The 16,483-nt window shown below is 43.8% G+C and overlaps 1 protein-coding gene across 8 annotated transcripts in view; it reads right to left on the bottom strand.

Annotated features, from left to right (window-relative positions):
• The window catches only part of PBRM1 (polybromo 1), a 115,043-nt gene that overhangs the window by 83,197 nt on the left and 15,363 nt on the right, over positions 1-16,483 (bottom strand). For all 8 annotated transcript variants that reach the window (XM_053292198.1, XM_053292201.1, XM_053292197.1 and 5 more), the window contains 3 exons: positions 10,781-10,879; positions 5,762-5,847; positions 2,704-2,799 (listed from right to left, as the gene is read on the bottom strand). In XM_053292198.1, coding sequence (XP_053148173.1) covers positions 2,704-2,799; positions 5,762-5,847; positions 10,781-10,879 — 281 coding nt within the window. The remainder of the gene's footprint in view (positions 1-2,703; positions 2,800-5,761; positions 5,848-10,780; positions 10,880-16,483) is intronic.

Below are 16,483 nucleotides of genomic sequence, written 5' to 3'. Positions count from 1 at the left end.
GAGTGGGTGTATTTTATTCCCATGTACACAGGCAAAGAGTTGAATTCAATAGCACAGCCAGAGGCAACTATGCGTAACACCCAGGCACCTGTTATTTGATGCCAGGAAGGGTGCAAGGCAGACAGAGGTGTTGAGGGGCTTCAGGTACTTCCAGGACTTTGCAATCAAAAAGGCTGCTTAGCCTGGTGCTACTGTTTTGGCTTTTGTTGTTGGTGTTGATGCTGTTGGAAAGGGCGTCTGGAGGAGAATTTAGAATGCCTGAAATCTCTGCACTAATGAGGCTTGACCTGGTAGCGTTGCCTGTTGAAAGAGCAGTACCTTTGAGAGGAGGTGGATTGTTGAGAAGATGGAGCAAAGGTCTTGGCAGTGTCGCACAACTTTTTTAGTATTTCCATTATCTTATCAATTTCTTTAAAAAATTGACCTTCCCCATCGCAGGGCAAATTCTCGATCTTGTCTTTCATCCTAGCCTGGGGGTGTGGGGGTGGGATGCAGCCAGGCATGACACCTAAGAGATGGAGCCTGACAGCACCTTAGATTTGGTTTTGTTAAGTGCTTCGTGGTGCTAAGGTGCTGGTGAGTCAAATAAGCGGATTTAGCTAGCGCAGACTCAAATTTGGAGCAGAAAGAGTCGGGTAAGTCCAAAAGATCCACTTTAAGGTCATCCCACAAGGAGTGTTTGAATTTAGCCATACAGGCCATGTAGTTGGCAATTTTCAGAGATAAGCAGGAGGCAGAGTAGAACCTCCTGCCCACAGCATTGAGCTTGCAGCCCTCTCTGTCAACAGGGGTGGAGTATTTTTGCACAGATTTGGACTGAAGCACACAGTCAGCAACACGTGAGTTGGGAGCTGGAGGTTTCATTAAGAATAGGCAAGAGGATTCTTGAACCCTGTACGGGCTCTCAAGTTTCTTAGAAGGCATGGTTGATGTCACAGGCACCTCCCAAGCAGCCTTAGAAACGGCAACCAGTACAGACAGCATGGGTAGAGATTTTGGATGGGCAGAAATCGTGGCCAGAAAGTCATAAAAAGGGTCCTTGACTTCTGCTGCAGGAGGTGGGATCTTAAGGCTCAGTGCCTTGGCCATTTCTGCCACTTGAACCCATCTGTAGGAGAGGCAGAAGGGACAGTGGCCACCTGATCATCAGCAAAAGTCCTTGATGGAATTTCAGTCACATCAGATTCATCCCCCGAAGAGGCTGAAGATTTGCCATCAGAGAGGGGAGGCTCAGCGATTGGTTGGGCCGGGCCCACAGGCTGAGGAAGATCACCAGAATGCAAAGGTGGATCACTAGGAGGTTCATACTCCTTGGAACTGGTGATGAGGTTCACATTCCCTAGGAAGGGAGCGAGGCAACGTGGTAGCATGTCTGCTGTGATCCTCAGGGATGGTGGGACGTTTGAAGGTCTCAGTAGGTGCTTGAGTACCAGGCTTAGATAGTAGACCTCTGACTTTCACAGTTTCCCACCAGCAATAGTCATCCATGTTGCAAGGTAGACCAGGAGAGCTGAAAAAGATGTGATCCCTGTGTGTGTCACCAAGGCATAGGTGACCTGGGTCAGAGGCACCAGGAGAAGCTCAGGTAGTTCAGAGGGCACACTGGCAGGTGAGGAGCTGAGTAATGGTAGTGCTCCTTCCAGGAGAGTGGCACCCCAGAGAAGTGGATGGGCTCTTTGGCACAGCAGGTACAGACCCAGTATCATCAATGTCAAGACCCTCAGTTAGAGGGAAGCCTCTGAAAGTGTTAGTGGATGGTGTGGTACTAGTAGAGCCCAATAAGAACTCTAAAAGTTTGCCAGAACAGAAGCAGAAGGGGATGGTTCCAGAGGAAATCTGCACCCCTCTGTGTCGGAGTCATTGGCACCCCCTCTAGGGGGACGTCCTGGTGTTGATACCAGTGAGATCACAATGGATGAAGGCGGGCAGAAATGAACAGGTGAAAGATGCTCTGACAACATCATTGATAATGTCAAGGTCGCTGGTAGGGCTGACGTCAAGCCTGGAGTCAGAGACACCATTGACGTCAGGGCAGTCTTCCTTGGGAGAGTCTCCAATGTTGAGGGCTTTGATGTCAAAGTGGCGGAACTTGAAGCTGCTCTCCCCAATGTCGAGGCAGTGGAACTTGAGGAAACATTCCCCGAGGTTGATGTTGGCTTGGAAGAGTGGGCCAACAAGTCACAGTTCCACTGTATTTGGATGTAATGGGAAACTGTGGTCTGTTCAAAACCAGAATGGGAAGCATTAACTTTCCTCCACATGTGCAAGAGCTCACTCCTCAGCATAGAAGCCTAAGGCTCATCACCATGTTTTGTTATGTCTGAGTGAAGCCACAGTGTATACATTTTTCACTACACAAAAATGAAATCTCTATATGGAAGCTGCCATGCATTAAGTAGATTTAACTTCTGCATTGTTCAATTTAACCTTCCCAGTTTCCTTGACATATGGAAGTGCACACCAACAACTTAAACATTTCCATCTAAGCAACCATACTAATTGTGTTTCAGAATAACAAAGAGGTACTGTAATATTTCTAGTGATCAAATAAGTCCATTGTTATTTCTTAAAATTAATTTTACTTTCTTCCACATACAAAGCATTCTTGGTTTAAAAGCACAAAATTGGATATGAGAGGCAGAGAAGAGAAGCATCCAATTATAAAAATGGACAGAGTGTCAATCAGAGATTTTAAGAACTCACCGGTAATATTTATTAGCAGAATTTCTCTCATCGACAACACTGCCTTTACCCTGTGATGAAGGACCTGTCAGCTTGGAAGCAGCCAAATTTGAAGTCCTTTACGAAGCACGAACAAGCCACAGAAAGTGAGAAAAAGAAATCCACCAGAACCAAGATGATACACAGTTAGGATGCAGCTCTTTAAAGAATAAGCTTTGAAAAGCAAGTTAAAAAGGGCACAGCTACTGAATTTCGTGAAAAGTGGCACACTATGTGAACATAGGAACATAGGATGCTGCCATATACTGAGTCAGACCATTGGTCTATCTAGCCCAGTATTGTCTTTACAGACTGGCAGTGGCTTCTCCAAGGTTGCAGGCAGGAATCTCTCTCAGCCCTATCTTGGAGAAGCCAGGGAGGGAACTTGAAACCTTCTGCTCTTCCCAGAACGGCTCCATTCCCTGAGTGGAATATCTTACAGTGGTCACACATCAGGTCTCTCATTCATATGCAACCAGGGTGGACCCTGCTTAGCTAAAAGGATAAGTCATGCTTGCTACCACAAGACCAGCTCTCCTCTCCTAATGAATGGGCTAATGAATTTTATATCACCAAAGTAATACATTGCAGGAGCATAATGACAGAATCAACATTTAATGCTAAAATACTTCAAGTTTGCTTAAAGGTAAATCCCATCAACTTCACATTATCCCAAAGCAGGTATACAGAAAACTGTAGCCTCTATTTTAAGTCCAAATGACAACAGCAGCAAAGCTGTTTAGAATATACTTTTGCAAAATGGGAGAAATATAAGTCCAAGTGCAATTTATTATCAAATATCAGAACTGCTAACCTGCTTTGGAAACATTTTGGACTGTCTTATTAGAGGCAAGTGATGCAGTTAAAAGCAGTGTTGGGGAGCAATAGCTAAGTGACCCCTTTATCAGAAGTAACAAAAGCAGGCTATTTCACAGTTCATAATAAAAAAAAGAAATGTTGCTGAAGCAGCTAACAAAAACTAAAGTATTGTAAGCACTGAAATCTATTAAACAAAAAGGCACAGAGAAGAGGAAAAAATAAGCATGAAAAAATGAGGAAGTTTCAGCAACTCCTAGCTGAGATGTGATTCTCACCACACCATTTTTTAAAAAAACAAAAACATACCCGGCAGCTACACAGCATTAATCTAAAGGGATGTGAAAAAGCTGAACCATGACTTATACTAATTATTGCAACCATCTCTGACATAAAGAATGACATGTCACAAGCAGAAACAAGAAGTCCTCTCTAGGAGTGGAGGTGCATCAGCCAGCATCTATCCTTCCACCTCTTCTTTTGATTGCTGACTAGGTCCTTGGGCTCAGCCTACTCCTCCCTCTGCCTAACAGGCCCAGCAGTGAGGGAAATGCTGTTGCTGAACATCAACCAACATTTCCCTCACTGCTGTGCCTGTCAATCAGGCTGAGGGAGGGGTGGGCTGAGCCTGAGCACCCAGCCAGCCAGTCATGAGGAGAGGAAGGAGGGACAGCTGGGGCTGGGCCATGCGTATGAGGCGCTGTCCTGGCACGGGGCTCTAGAGAGGGAGAGGGCAGGAAATCACCACAGAGAATTTCTGGGGAGTGGGGTTGTTTTGCCTGATTCCAAAACAGATTTATTTGGCTTGTATTTTACTTCCATTAGCTCTGGCAAGATATACTTTTCGGTGTCACAATTCTTGACTGCTTGCATATGATCATTTTTATTTATTTTCCAACAATTGTGGCAAGATTTGTTTGCTTATAGTTGAAACACCGGCTATAATGCACCATGAGGTTTTCTGGTGCTGCTGCTGAAGCTTTTGACAAGTAGCTAAACTAACCTAATTTTCACAGAAAGGCAGCTGAGGCAAAAAGGGCTCCAGCTGACATTGACTGAATGGCTCTGATTCTAGAGAGAAGTGGGATCAGCTGGACCAAGTCAGCCCAAGGGGCCTGGGAAGAGAGCAACTATGGGTATAAGGCAACAGAAAGCCCAAGGAAACTGAGGGAGAGGAGTTTAGAAATGAGGTTTTCAAGCCCTGAGAATTTAACAAACAGTATTTGAGGGTTCAAGTAAGAGAGCAGCAAGGGTTCCAGCTTTGTAGTTTCCTTCACAATCACAATGTTCACGAACTATCAGGGGCTAGAAACATCACGTTATTCTCCATATGCGTCAAATTCCATTTCCCTTCCTCCACACACACCCCACACCCCAATTTACTTCCAACATTGTTTCTTCTCATATAAATTTATTTCTGCAGCCTGTCAAAAGCTTGGCCTTAATAACTGGATTCCTAACAACATGTTTTTTCATCCAGCATCTGCAATAACCATATCAACTGAAGTTTTCATAATGCATAGACTCCCTAAAATTATAGTATTTTCAATACCACTAGAGATTCCCACTAATGGGGAGGTAAGTTTGTAATGTGGTGAACTTATAACACTGCAGGAACAATTTAAAACACTTCAAGATGCAAAAAGTCCTTTCTTAATTAAAGTTACAACTCAGTGCTTTTGCTTCATCAGCAAATGTACTTAACACCCCATGATCCCTAACTGTAGTCTCTAGTTGAAGGAGGAATGCATTGCACTACCGCAACTGGTAGGTCAAGATCAGATGACCAGGTCAGCAATCCTGAACATACTTATTAAGGAGTAAGCCCCACTTGGTGGCTCCAGAAGCTCCTTCTGCAAGTGGAAGGCATATCTGTCAACAGTGTTTCACTCTTCCAAAGTTCTGGATGCCATTCACTGAAGACAATGGAATCTACTTCTGAGTAATATGCACAGGATTCACTCTAAGGAAATGCAAACTAGCTGCTCAGAAAAATCCCAAGCTGAATCTTTCACGGGATAGTATATGAAAACCTGTCAACCTCAACACAAAGAAACCAGCTTTCCAAACAACTTGGAAAACCAAGTGCTCCTCTACAACTCAATGCCAAGGATATTTTTGAACAATTGCTATACAGAGTTAGAATTAGCTACCATGCCCCAACTGATTTTTTATTAAGAAAAAATATCACTAACTTTATGCACTTTTACTTTGTTTACAGTACCTGACTCGGAGACTTGATTTGGTCAATTCTGAATGCTCAATTTCTGCCTTTTTCATGTTAAATATTTTTTTTATTGCATTTGCATCCTGTTTGAACAAATAAAAGGCCAGAATTGAAAATAAGTTAAAGCTGATGAAATAACTAATATATTATTAGAAAAATACTACAATACTTAAAAGTCTATATCAGACAAATAGCTAGATAGATTTAGATGCATATGGTAAAACTTTACATGCATAAAGAAGAAAAAACTAGTATTACATAATAAAGTAGTAAAAGAATGTATCATTCCAAAATATACAAGTGGACCATCTCTTCGTGAAAGGTTTCTCATCAATGTGTTCTTCCTAAGCCTATATGTAACAAAGTTATTTCAGAAATAACAGCGATGTTCCAAATCCTATTAAATCACACAAATAAAGGAGGAATATGGCCTTGACCCTTGCTGCTATTAATACAATGATAACCTAAATAACTAGACTATTGATGCAAATAATGAAAAGCACATACAGGAAACCTCAATATCCAAATTTTTGCTCTGCCTCTGTCTAAATGACACTTTATCAAATCTATTCATTTTGACACATTCCCCCAAAAAATCCATACGTAAAATCTATAATGCCAACAATGGACATGTAAATTAATGTCAATTTGAGATACCACTGATAACATATTAAGACATATAACATATATTCACTGAGGTTTATCAGTATCAATATTTTAAATATGCTGTTCTACAACCGTTGCAAACCTGTTGCTATCACTACCTCTAAATAGTTTCCCCATTTTATTTGACAAGCATTCATCTATTAACTTAGAGATTCAACAATGAATATATTGTACCTATTAGTCCTCTACTAAGTCTGCAATACAGAAGAAGCTCAAACTTAGCTGCATCTCTCAGATCATACGTCTGAAACAGTGCCAAATGGAATATCTGATCTGAAAATACAGAAACAGGATAGAACCTCCTGGCTGTTGCTTGCTCATCCTAGCTGTTATTTGTTTATAGAGTAACATACTATCATTTTCAGTAAGCTCCTTCAAAAACATTACCCCTTTGCTCTTCCAAGCCCACATATTAGCCAGTTTATCTTCCCTGTTAACGTGTTCGTTATAGTAAACAAAAGGTATTTGGGGAAGGCTCACTTTATTCTTCTGCCTGCCCAACTGAAAAGATTGCTCCTTACACAAAGATTATTTACTTCCATGACATTTTCCTGAGTATAGCTTCTAAGAAGGCATATCTCTCCTTTTTATCTAACTATATACTTCATTATGTAGCTTAGTATTGGAGAGGGCAGGGGAAGGTTACAAGTGTGTTACAACCTTTTCTGCACACAAAGAGGAGAGTAGTGATGTGCATGGTCCGGAGCAGTCCGGACCAGCACCAAAGGGGAGCCTATCTTTTAGGGCGGGGAGGGCTTGTTTACCCCTCCCGCGCCTCTTTGCCCCCGCCAGTGGCCGTAATCTACTGTAAAATTGGGGTGCTGGAAACCAGCCGCCCCAGCCGCCGCTTCCGCCGCGCCCCCCCCCACGAGCAAATTAGAGATAAAAAAGGCTACTGCCTACAAGGAAAGGCTACTGCCGCCCTGCCGCCCCCCCACCCGCCACCCGCCACCCCCCCCCACGAGTGCTCACCAAGTTAGAAGAACTTAGAGAGGAGCTCGCGAACAGAGCTCCTCTCTTATCGAAGCCTCCAGCCCAACTGGGGCCTTGGGCGCGTGCGCACGCGCACTAGAGCTCTTTATCCTATAGAGCTTTTGCCGGAGGCCCGGTCTACCCGCCGGGAGGAAGCCGGGTAGACCGGGCCTCCGATCGCCGGAGGCCCGGTCTACCCGGCTTCTTCCTGGCAGGTAGACCGGGCCTCCGGCAAAAGCTCTATAGGATAAAGAGCTCTAGTGCGCGTGCGCACGCGCCCAAGGCCCCAGTTGGGCCGGAGGCTTCGATAAGAGAGGAGCTCTGTTCGCGAGCTCCTCTCTAAGTTCTTCTAACTTGGTGAGCACTCGTGGGGGGGGGGTGGCGGGTGGCGGGTGGGGGGGCGGCAGGGCGGCAGTAGCCTTTCCTTGTAGGCAGTAGCCTTTTTTATCTCTAATTTGCTCGTGGGGGGGGGGCGCGGCGGAAGCGGCGGCTGGGGCGGCTGGTTTCCAGCGCCCCAATTTTACAGTAGATTACGGCCACTGGCGGGGGCAAAGAGGCGCGGGAGGGGTAAACAAGCCCTCCCGCCCTTAAAGCAATACCCCCCCACCCGGACCTGGACCAACCAGGGCAGAACCGGTCCGGCAGTTCGGCCATTCTATATAATGGCCGTCGGACCGGTTCGGACACACGCCTAGAGGAGAGGCATTTTTCACCGATTCCACCGATTTCAATCAAGTTTCTAATTTCCTGATTTATGTATTCCAAACAAGCATGCATACTAATTTGTTGCTATAACAACCAAAACATATTGGTTTGCAACTAGATGGAGCTTTCATACTGGAGCATACTCCAGTATTTCTGATGCAGACCACATGCCTTTTGAACTACAAGATATATTACTGACATAAGGTAGCAATTGTGAAATTCAGGATTTCTGTTCAGATCTCTCTATACACACACCCCTCTACATTAAGCAACATTCATATCACATACTTGATGATTAAGTGACCAGAACTATTCAGATACCAGGGCTGGTTGTTAACTGGCAGTGGGTAGCATCCAGACTAGTATTTGCATGAATGGAAGATGTTCTGATCTCTAAAGGGAGGATTTTCACCAATCCCTTCTTCCCTCTGCAAGTCCCCTGTGTTCCCCTGAAAATATATCCTAGTGTTGGAAATACACAGATTGTATTTTCAATCTCAGATGTATTTTCAGGGTCTCAGTAAAAATGTCCCTTCCCCACGATCAGAACATCTTCCAATTGTGCAAATACTGGTCTGGACACTGCCCAGTGTTTCTTCATGACTTGGACAATAAACACATTTTGTTGTTTGTTTTTCCAAGCCTAGATATTCAGAACTGTGCTACTGTTTTAAACTATTTTAAACATATTTTAAAAGCTTGATTTCAAAAGTTACATATTTTTGCTCCAATTTTACATTAGAAAGCTGGCTTTAACCCAATGTGTTTGATAAGAGTGCCACGAATTCATTTTGAAGTGATTATGTAGGCAGACTTTAACATTATTATTATTTATTATTCATTTGATTTGTATACCACCCTTCCAAAATGGCTCAGGGCGGTTTACAATTAAAACAAACCACTAAAACAATAAAGAGCTAAAACAAATTAAAAACAATATAACAAATAATTTAAAAACAACAGCTAAACAATTACAGTGATTAAAAACCCCGAAATCAGGTTTTGAATTTTAAAATAGACCAGATATTAAACCCCCCCCAATTTAGGAAGCTGAGAAAGCTTGGTGAAAAGATGGGTTTTCAGTTGTTTTTTGAAAATTGCCAGAGATGTGGAGGATCGTATCTCAGCAGGAAGCGCATTCCACAATCTCGGGGCAGCGACCGAGAAGGCCCGTCTCTGTGTAGCCACCAAATGGGTCGGCGGCAACTGGAGACAGACCTCTCCAGATGACCTCAATGGACGGTGGGGCTCATAATGAAGAAGACACTCTCTTCGATACCCAGGGCCTAAGCCGTTTAGGGCTTTGTAAGTTATAACTAGCACTTTGTATTTTGTCCGGAAACCTATTGGCAGCCAGTGTAGCTCCATCAGTAAAGGATAACATGGTCTCTCCGAGATGACCCAGAGACCAACCTGGCTGCCACATTCTGAACCAACTGAAGTTTCCGGACTACGTACAAAGGTAGCCCCACGTAAACCGCATTATAGAAGTCAAGTCTGGAGGTTACCAAAAGATGTGCCACAGTTTTGAGGTCACTGATCTCAAGAAACGGGCACAGCTGGCCTATCAGCTGGAGCTGATAGAAAGCACCCCTGGCCACCGCCTCAACCTGAGAAACCAGGGAGAGGTGTGAATCCAGAAGTACTCCCAGACTGCAAACCTGTTCCTTTTGGGGAAGTGTGACCCCATCTAGAACAGGGAGATCAAAATCATCTCTAGAGTTCTGACACCACACAATAAGTACCTCTGTCTTATCTGGATTCAGTCTCAGTTTATTCTCCCTCATCCAGCCCATTACTGCTTCCAGGCAGGCATTTAGGGAGGATATGCCAGCTCCTGAAGAAGTTGACAAGGAGAAGTAGATCTGGGTGTCATCAGCGTGCTGGTAACACCCAGCTCCAAATCCCCTGATTATCTCTCCCAGCCGTTTCAAGTAGATGTTAAAAACCATTGGAGAAAGTACGGAGCCTTGAGGAACACCATACTTAAGCTAAGATTTTGAAGAGCAACAGTCTCCAATTGACACCATCTGGAATCTGTCCGAGAGGTAGGAGCGGAACTACTGTAGAACAGTGCCTCCCACCCCCAACTCCCTCAGGCGTTCCAGAAGGATACTACGGTTGATAGTATCGAAAGCTGCCGAAAGCTCCAAAAGGAACAACAGAGTCACAGTTCCTCTGTCAATTCCCAATTGGAGATCATCCATCAGGCCGACCAAGGCAGTCTCTACCGCATAGCCCGCCCAAAAACCAGTTTGAAATGGGTCTAGATAATCAGTTTCCTCCAAGACTGCCTGGAGCTGAGAGGCCACCACCCTCTCAATTACCTTGCCCAGCCATGAGAGGTTGGAAACAGGCCTATAATTGCTCGATTCTGAGGGATCTAATGCAGGCTTCTTTAGAAGAGGTCTAATGATTGCCTCCTTAAGACAAGGAGGCATCCTGCCCTCCCTCAGAGAAACATGTCAGTATGCATCATATTCCGATACCATTTCAAGCCCAGTGCTTTTAAAGAGACACAGAATAAAACTGAAAATTTAATATACATTTAATAAAACTCTTAATTTTTTAAAAAAATTAATTAATCCATGCTGGCCATTGCTGCCTACTGCAGCAAAGCAACACAAGAAATTGAACTCAACTTTTAAAAAATGAATTATTTAATTAACTGACCTTGAACACTTGAGACCCAGGCTCATTGTAGGTTTTGGCATTCTTAACTAGTAGATCTATGTCCTTGGCCATTGCATGAATGCTTTTATAGCTCCCATTCTATAAATGTAACATTTTTTAAAAAAATTACAGTTTGTTCTCATATTATAATTGTACATCTGATAATATTGTAAAAGTTTGCAACTTAACCTCTTTGCTGTGCTGTCAAGTTCTTCATTGTTAGTGTCATGACTAATAAAAACTAAGCTTTTTAACATGTGAAGATTATGGACAAGTGGCTTGTAATCATGAACTGAAGTGTATGTAATAGAAAAGATTAGCGTTTTTGATATTTTATTTATTTAATGTATTTTTATACCACCCAAAACCTGCGTCTCTGGGCGGTTTATAACAAAGCAAAAAAGATGACAACAGAAAAGGTTAAAACATTAGTTAAAACAAAATAAACAACAGTAAAAGTTAAAACATTACAACAATTTAAAATTGTAAAACAATTTTTTAAACAATGTTAAAACTATTAAAATACTATTTAGTAAAAAGCCTGGGTGAACAGATGTGTCTTTAAAGACTTTTTAGAAGTTGTCAGAGATGGGGAGATTCTTATTTCAGCAGGGAGAATGTCTCAAAGCTCTGAAGACACATCTGTTCACCCAGCCTTTTTATTAAATAGTGTTTTAATCGTTTTAACATTGTTTAAGAATATTGTTCTAAAATTTTAAATTGTTTTACAATTTTAAATTGTTGTAATGTTTTAACTTTTACTGTTTACTGGGCCATGCCAGGCCACGCAGAGGCCATTTGTGCACATGTGGCAGCTGCCATTTTGGCCACTGTGCCATTTTACGAAGGCCTGAATGGGCTGAAAAACGGGCCGAAAAGGCCCGAGGGGGAACCTCCACGGACCCCCTCCCCCGCCGCCTCAAAGAGCAATTTTAAGGTTAAAAAAATTTTCGCAACACCCCCCCCCATCGGCGGGCTTCAGTCTGGCCTAGAACCAGTGAACTGAACCAGTTCACCGTAGTACCGGTTCACACATCCCTAGCCCTTGTTAACCCCAGAAATGGCTCGCCCAAAGGGCAATCCCCTTTGGTGTTGTCACTTTGGTGGCGACCATCACAAGCAGTGTCCCTTTATATATCGATGGACACTATAAATCAAAAGGCAAATATTGCAAAAAAAAAAAAAATTTAAGAAAAATTCAAGTTTACTGCATACTTAAAGTACTAGGAGAAAGAATAACTAAAGATGCCCAAATCTTGTCTTTATGAGAACACCATAAAGCAGTGATTGGTAGCAAGTAACCTTTCAGCTAGACTTGGCCCATGGATAAATTCCAAATGGCCTGCTGCTTACCCATTTCCTTTTTGTAAAAATTATAAAAGTGGCCCTTCTACCCAAACTCCACCTACAAACAGGAGAAGAAGAAACTTTACATTGCTTGCACTTCCGCATCCCCACCCCACTTTCCACAGAGAACAGGGAGTATGTTTTTATGAGTTTTTCAGTCTAAGCCAGCTACAAGACAATATTACCATAAAGTCTTGCAAATTAAGTCACCTTAAATGGCATAGCGGGGAAATGCTTGACTAACAAGCAGAAGGCTGCCGGTTCGAATCCCCACTGGTACGTTTCCCAGACTATAGGAAACACCTAAATCGGGCAGCAGTGATATAGGAAGATGTTGAAAGGCATTATCTCGTATTGCGCAGAAAGAGGCAATGGTAAACCCCTCCTGTATTCTACCAAAAGAAAACCAGGGCTGTGGGCACCAGGAGTTGAAATTAACTTGATGGCACACTTTACTTTACTTGCAAATTAATTTAAAATGAAATGTATTTTGACTGAAACGTTGTAATAAAGGCCAGACCTACACATTCAATCCTCACCTTTAAACACAAGCTGCCCTGTCTGCTTGCAAAGGCAACATCAAAAAGTGGTAATATGTAGAGGATAAGTAGAAGGGTGCTTCAGACTTCCTTGCTTGCAATTCCCTTTACTTCAAGCTGTTTTGCTCTCAGATGGTAACTTTTGAGAACAATACTTGCATTGCAAACACGGGTCTGGAATCCCAGCAGAAGAAAAAAATGGCTGAAGGGAAACAACTAATGATTGGTGGGTGGGGGAATTAAATAGCCCATCTCCGAGAAGTATGATATGTAGCAACCCCCCCTCCCAATGAGCTATACACACTAACTCCTGCAAAATGAAGTTAAGAGAACAAGTGCTCTCTTACCCTCATTTTCTTGGTCATCCAGCCTTGGCTGCTTGCAGCCAGGGCTGGGAGACTGCGGGGTCCCTGGCTGGCATCAGTGGAATCCCCACAATGCACTACAAACTCGTGTGGTTTGGGGTGGTGGGGCGCCGCTTCCTATCCCCCGACTCTCTGCGCTGTCGTCAGCTACCAACAATCATGTGGGCGGGCAATTTGCCTAGCCAGAAAGAGAAGAGGGATCGTCTGTGGGAAGGTAAGCACTAGCAGCCTTCCTCTCTGCTTTCCCTCGAGCCCTTTATCACCAATTGTGAGAAACAGCTCAATGATTTGGTGCTCTAGGAGGACACAGTTTAGTTTTACAAGTGCGCACAGGTGAGAAGGAAGTCATGTTATAGACACCATCAAAGGCAACACTTTGATTTCAACATATGAATTACATGTGTTGGAAAGCCAAGGCCTTCTGGACGTACATTCAGCAAAACAGACTCATATGCTCAGTATACTGTGTGATAGTGTACACATAGCTTTCCTATACAGAAACAGTATCTGTGTTGGAAATCATTGCATGAGAAGCAGTCCTTAGACTTGTGCTATAAATTACACTAACAGCAGCTTCATACGACTCACTGAAAGTCAGTATGAAGTCCAAGAGAAGCTACCAGAGGTTCCTAGAGCATGCACACTTTCATGTAGCGTAGGGTCCAAATTCGCCAAACTGGAAACCAACATTACCATCTCCAGTTGTAGGTTTGTAACCAAGCATTGACGCTGGCTTGATAAGATTGTTAACAAGTTGAGTTGGTCAGTTGCTGGCTGGATTTGGGCGACTTTGGACGAAACACTGCATGGGAGCACATCCACCGCAGAAACCTTTGGATTCTTCTCCTGGACTTCTTGCTGAAATGGGTGGGTCATATGAAGTTGCCCTAAATGACTGCTGCTGCAGGAAACAAGAGGCCACAAAAAGCTGTGCCACCCCCAAAAAGGGTGCTTATCTGTAACAGATGATCTGGTAGTGATCCACGACATTTATAAATATTGGGTTCTGCGCCTTTGCAGACCACTTTGGGTAGAATTCGTTAGCTCCTCGAGATGCCACCAACCACCCACTGCGCGTGCTCCGCGCTCTCTTATATCGGCAGTTAGGCGTCCTTCTTCCAGTTTCTTGTTGACCATTTTGTTGTTGTTCTCTTAATGCAAAGTTGATTGTGGTCTGCTGCGGGGATGGCCGGGAGGGTTTTATGAATGTCGTGGATCACTACCAGATCTTCTGTTACAGGTAAGCAACCTGTTTATCTGGATAGTGATCCACGACAGTCATAAATATTGGGTGAATTACAAGCTTCCCTGTTGGTGGTGGGAGTCGCAAGCTACCGTAGCATCCTTTAAAGCACAGATCTCCCAAATTCAGCCGCTGCCACAGAGCAAAGGTCCAACACATAATGTTTAACAAACGCCTGGTTTGAAACCCAGGATGCCGCCATACAGATGTCTTTATATGTTATTCCTGACAAGTGTGCTGCTGAAGCTGCATATGCCCTCGTCGAATGCTCTTTCACAGATTTTGGCAGAGTCACTTTTTGTCATGTATATGCCAGGAATATCATCTCCACTAGCCAATGCGACACTTGTTGGTGTGATGGAGGATAGCCTTTACGTTGTCCTTTGTGACATACAAAGAGTTGCTTTGTTTTCCTGATGTCTGCTGTTCTTTTCAAATAGAAAAGCATTGCCCTGCGTACATCCAAAGAATGCCTAGATTGTTCTAATGCTGTGGGAGAATTTCTAAAAAAATGTCATAAGAACCACATATTGGTTTAAGTGGAAATCCGTGGCTATTTTGGGCCTGAACTCTGGGTCCAAACGCATCACCACTTTTTCCTCATGGAACCTAGTGTAGGATTCGTCCATGCATAATGCAAGGAGTTCACTCACACATGTTGCACTTGTTACTGCCACCAGGAATACCGTTTTAAGGGTCACCAGCCTCATGGATGCTGTTGCCAACAGCTCAAAAGGCTTTTCTGTCAATGTGGCAAGCACCAGCAAGAGGCTCCATTTGTCCATAGGCTGTCGCACTGGAGAATAGACATTGTTTATGCCCTTCATGAAGTTCTTGCATTTTGGGTGGGAGAACACTGTTTCCCCATCCCATCCAATGTGGCGGGATGATAGTAGCTGCGGAAACCACGGCTGCCATGGCCACCAAGGGGTTATCAGGATCCCTTTGGTTTTGTCTTGCAGCATCTTGGCTACCATCCTGTTCAGCAATGGATATGGAGAAAACAAATAGAATAAACTCTGCATCCATAGGAATTGGAATCCATTGCTCTTTGAGTGCTTTCCCAGCCCCATTCTTGAGCAGTATTGTTTGCACTTCTTGTCGTCCAGTGTCTCAAAAAGGTCTACCATTGGTGTTTTCCAATGTGCAAATAGCTCTCTCAGAATGTCTAGGTCCATCTCCCATTTGTGCTGCTGCAGAATGTGGGTTCTGCTCAATGCATCTGCCAACATGTTGTCTTCTCCCTTTATATGGATGGCTACCATATGGACTCTTTATGCAATGCACCTATTATTAATTATTAATTATTATTATTATTACATTTATATCCCGCTCTTCCTCCAAGGAGCCCAGAGCGGTGTACCACATACTTAAGTTTCTCTTTCACAACAACCCTGTGAAGTAGGTTAGGCTGAGAGAGAAGTGACTGGCCCAGAGTCACCCAGCTAGTATCATGGCTAAATGAGGATTTGAACTTGGGTCTCCCCGGTCCTAGTCTGGCAATCTAACCACTACACCATGCTGGCTCAATTCCACATCTGTAGACTGAGTTGACACAGCGTTAGCAACACCGTTCCTCCTTGGTTGTTTATATGTATGCTGCAAGAAGTTCTAAGAAATTTATGTGTAGCCGCCTCTCCTGCGGTGACCAGAGGCCCTGTATCCTTAGATGAAACAGATGTGCCCCCCCCAGCCTATCACTGAGGTGTTGGTTGTTATAATTACTGTGGGTCCTGGGGTCCTGAATGGCATACCCTGAAGGAGATTTGTCTTGCTGGTCCACCAACGTAGGGAAGACAACACTCCTTCTGTAACAAGCAGCAGCTTGTTCTGTAGATTGACATTGGGGCAGAATTCAGTCAAGAACCATGTCTGCAGCTTTCTCAGCCGTAGTTTCGCAGAGAGCACCACTGACGTGCAAGAAGCCATTAGGCCCCAAAGTACCTGAATCGCTCTTGCCCTCTGCAGTGCTGACGTGTGAAAAGCTCTCACCATCTCGACTATCCGTTCGTATCGGTCCTCCGGCAAATACGCTCTTTGCATTCCCATATCCTATTCTGCTCCAATACATCAGAGTCGTTTGGCAGGCAGTAAATGTGTTTTCCCCCAATTTATTCTCACTCCCAAGTTGCTTAATAGAGTAGTTACGCACTGCAGCTGTGATACCAACTGTTCCTTTGTTTTTGCAGTGAGAAGCCAGTCGTTCAGA

This window comes from Hemicordylus capensis, chromosome 2 (genome assembly GCF_027244095.1).
Source record: "Hemicordylus capensis ecotype Gifberg chromosome 2, rHemCap1.1.pri, whole genome shotgun sequence".
In the NCBI taxonomy this organism is placed as follows: Eukaryota; Metazoa; Chordata; class Lepidosauria; order Squamata; family Cordylidae; genus Hemicordylus; species Hemicordylus capensis.
The sequence above is the reverse complement of the archived record's forward strand: the minus strand, read 5'-3'. Positions and strand labels throughout refer to the sequence as shown.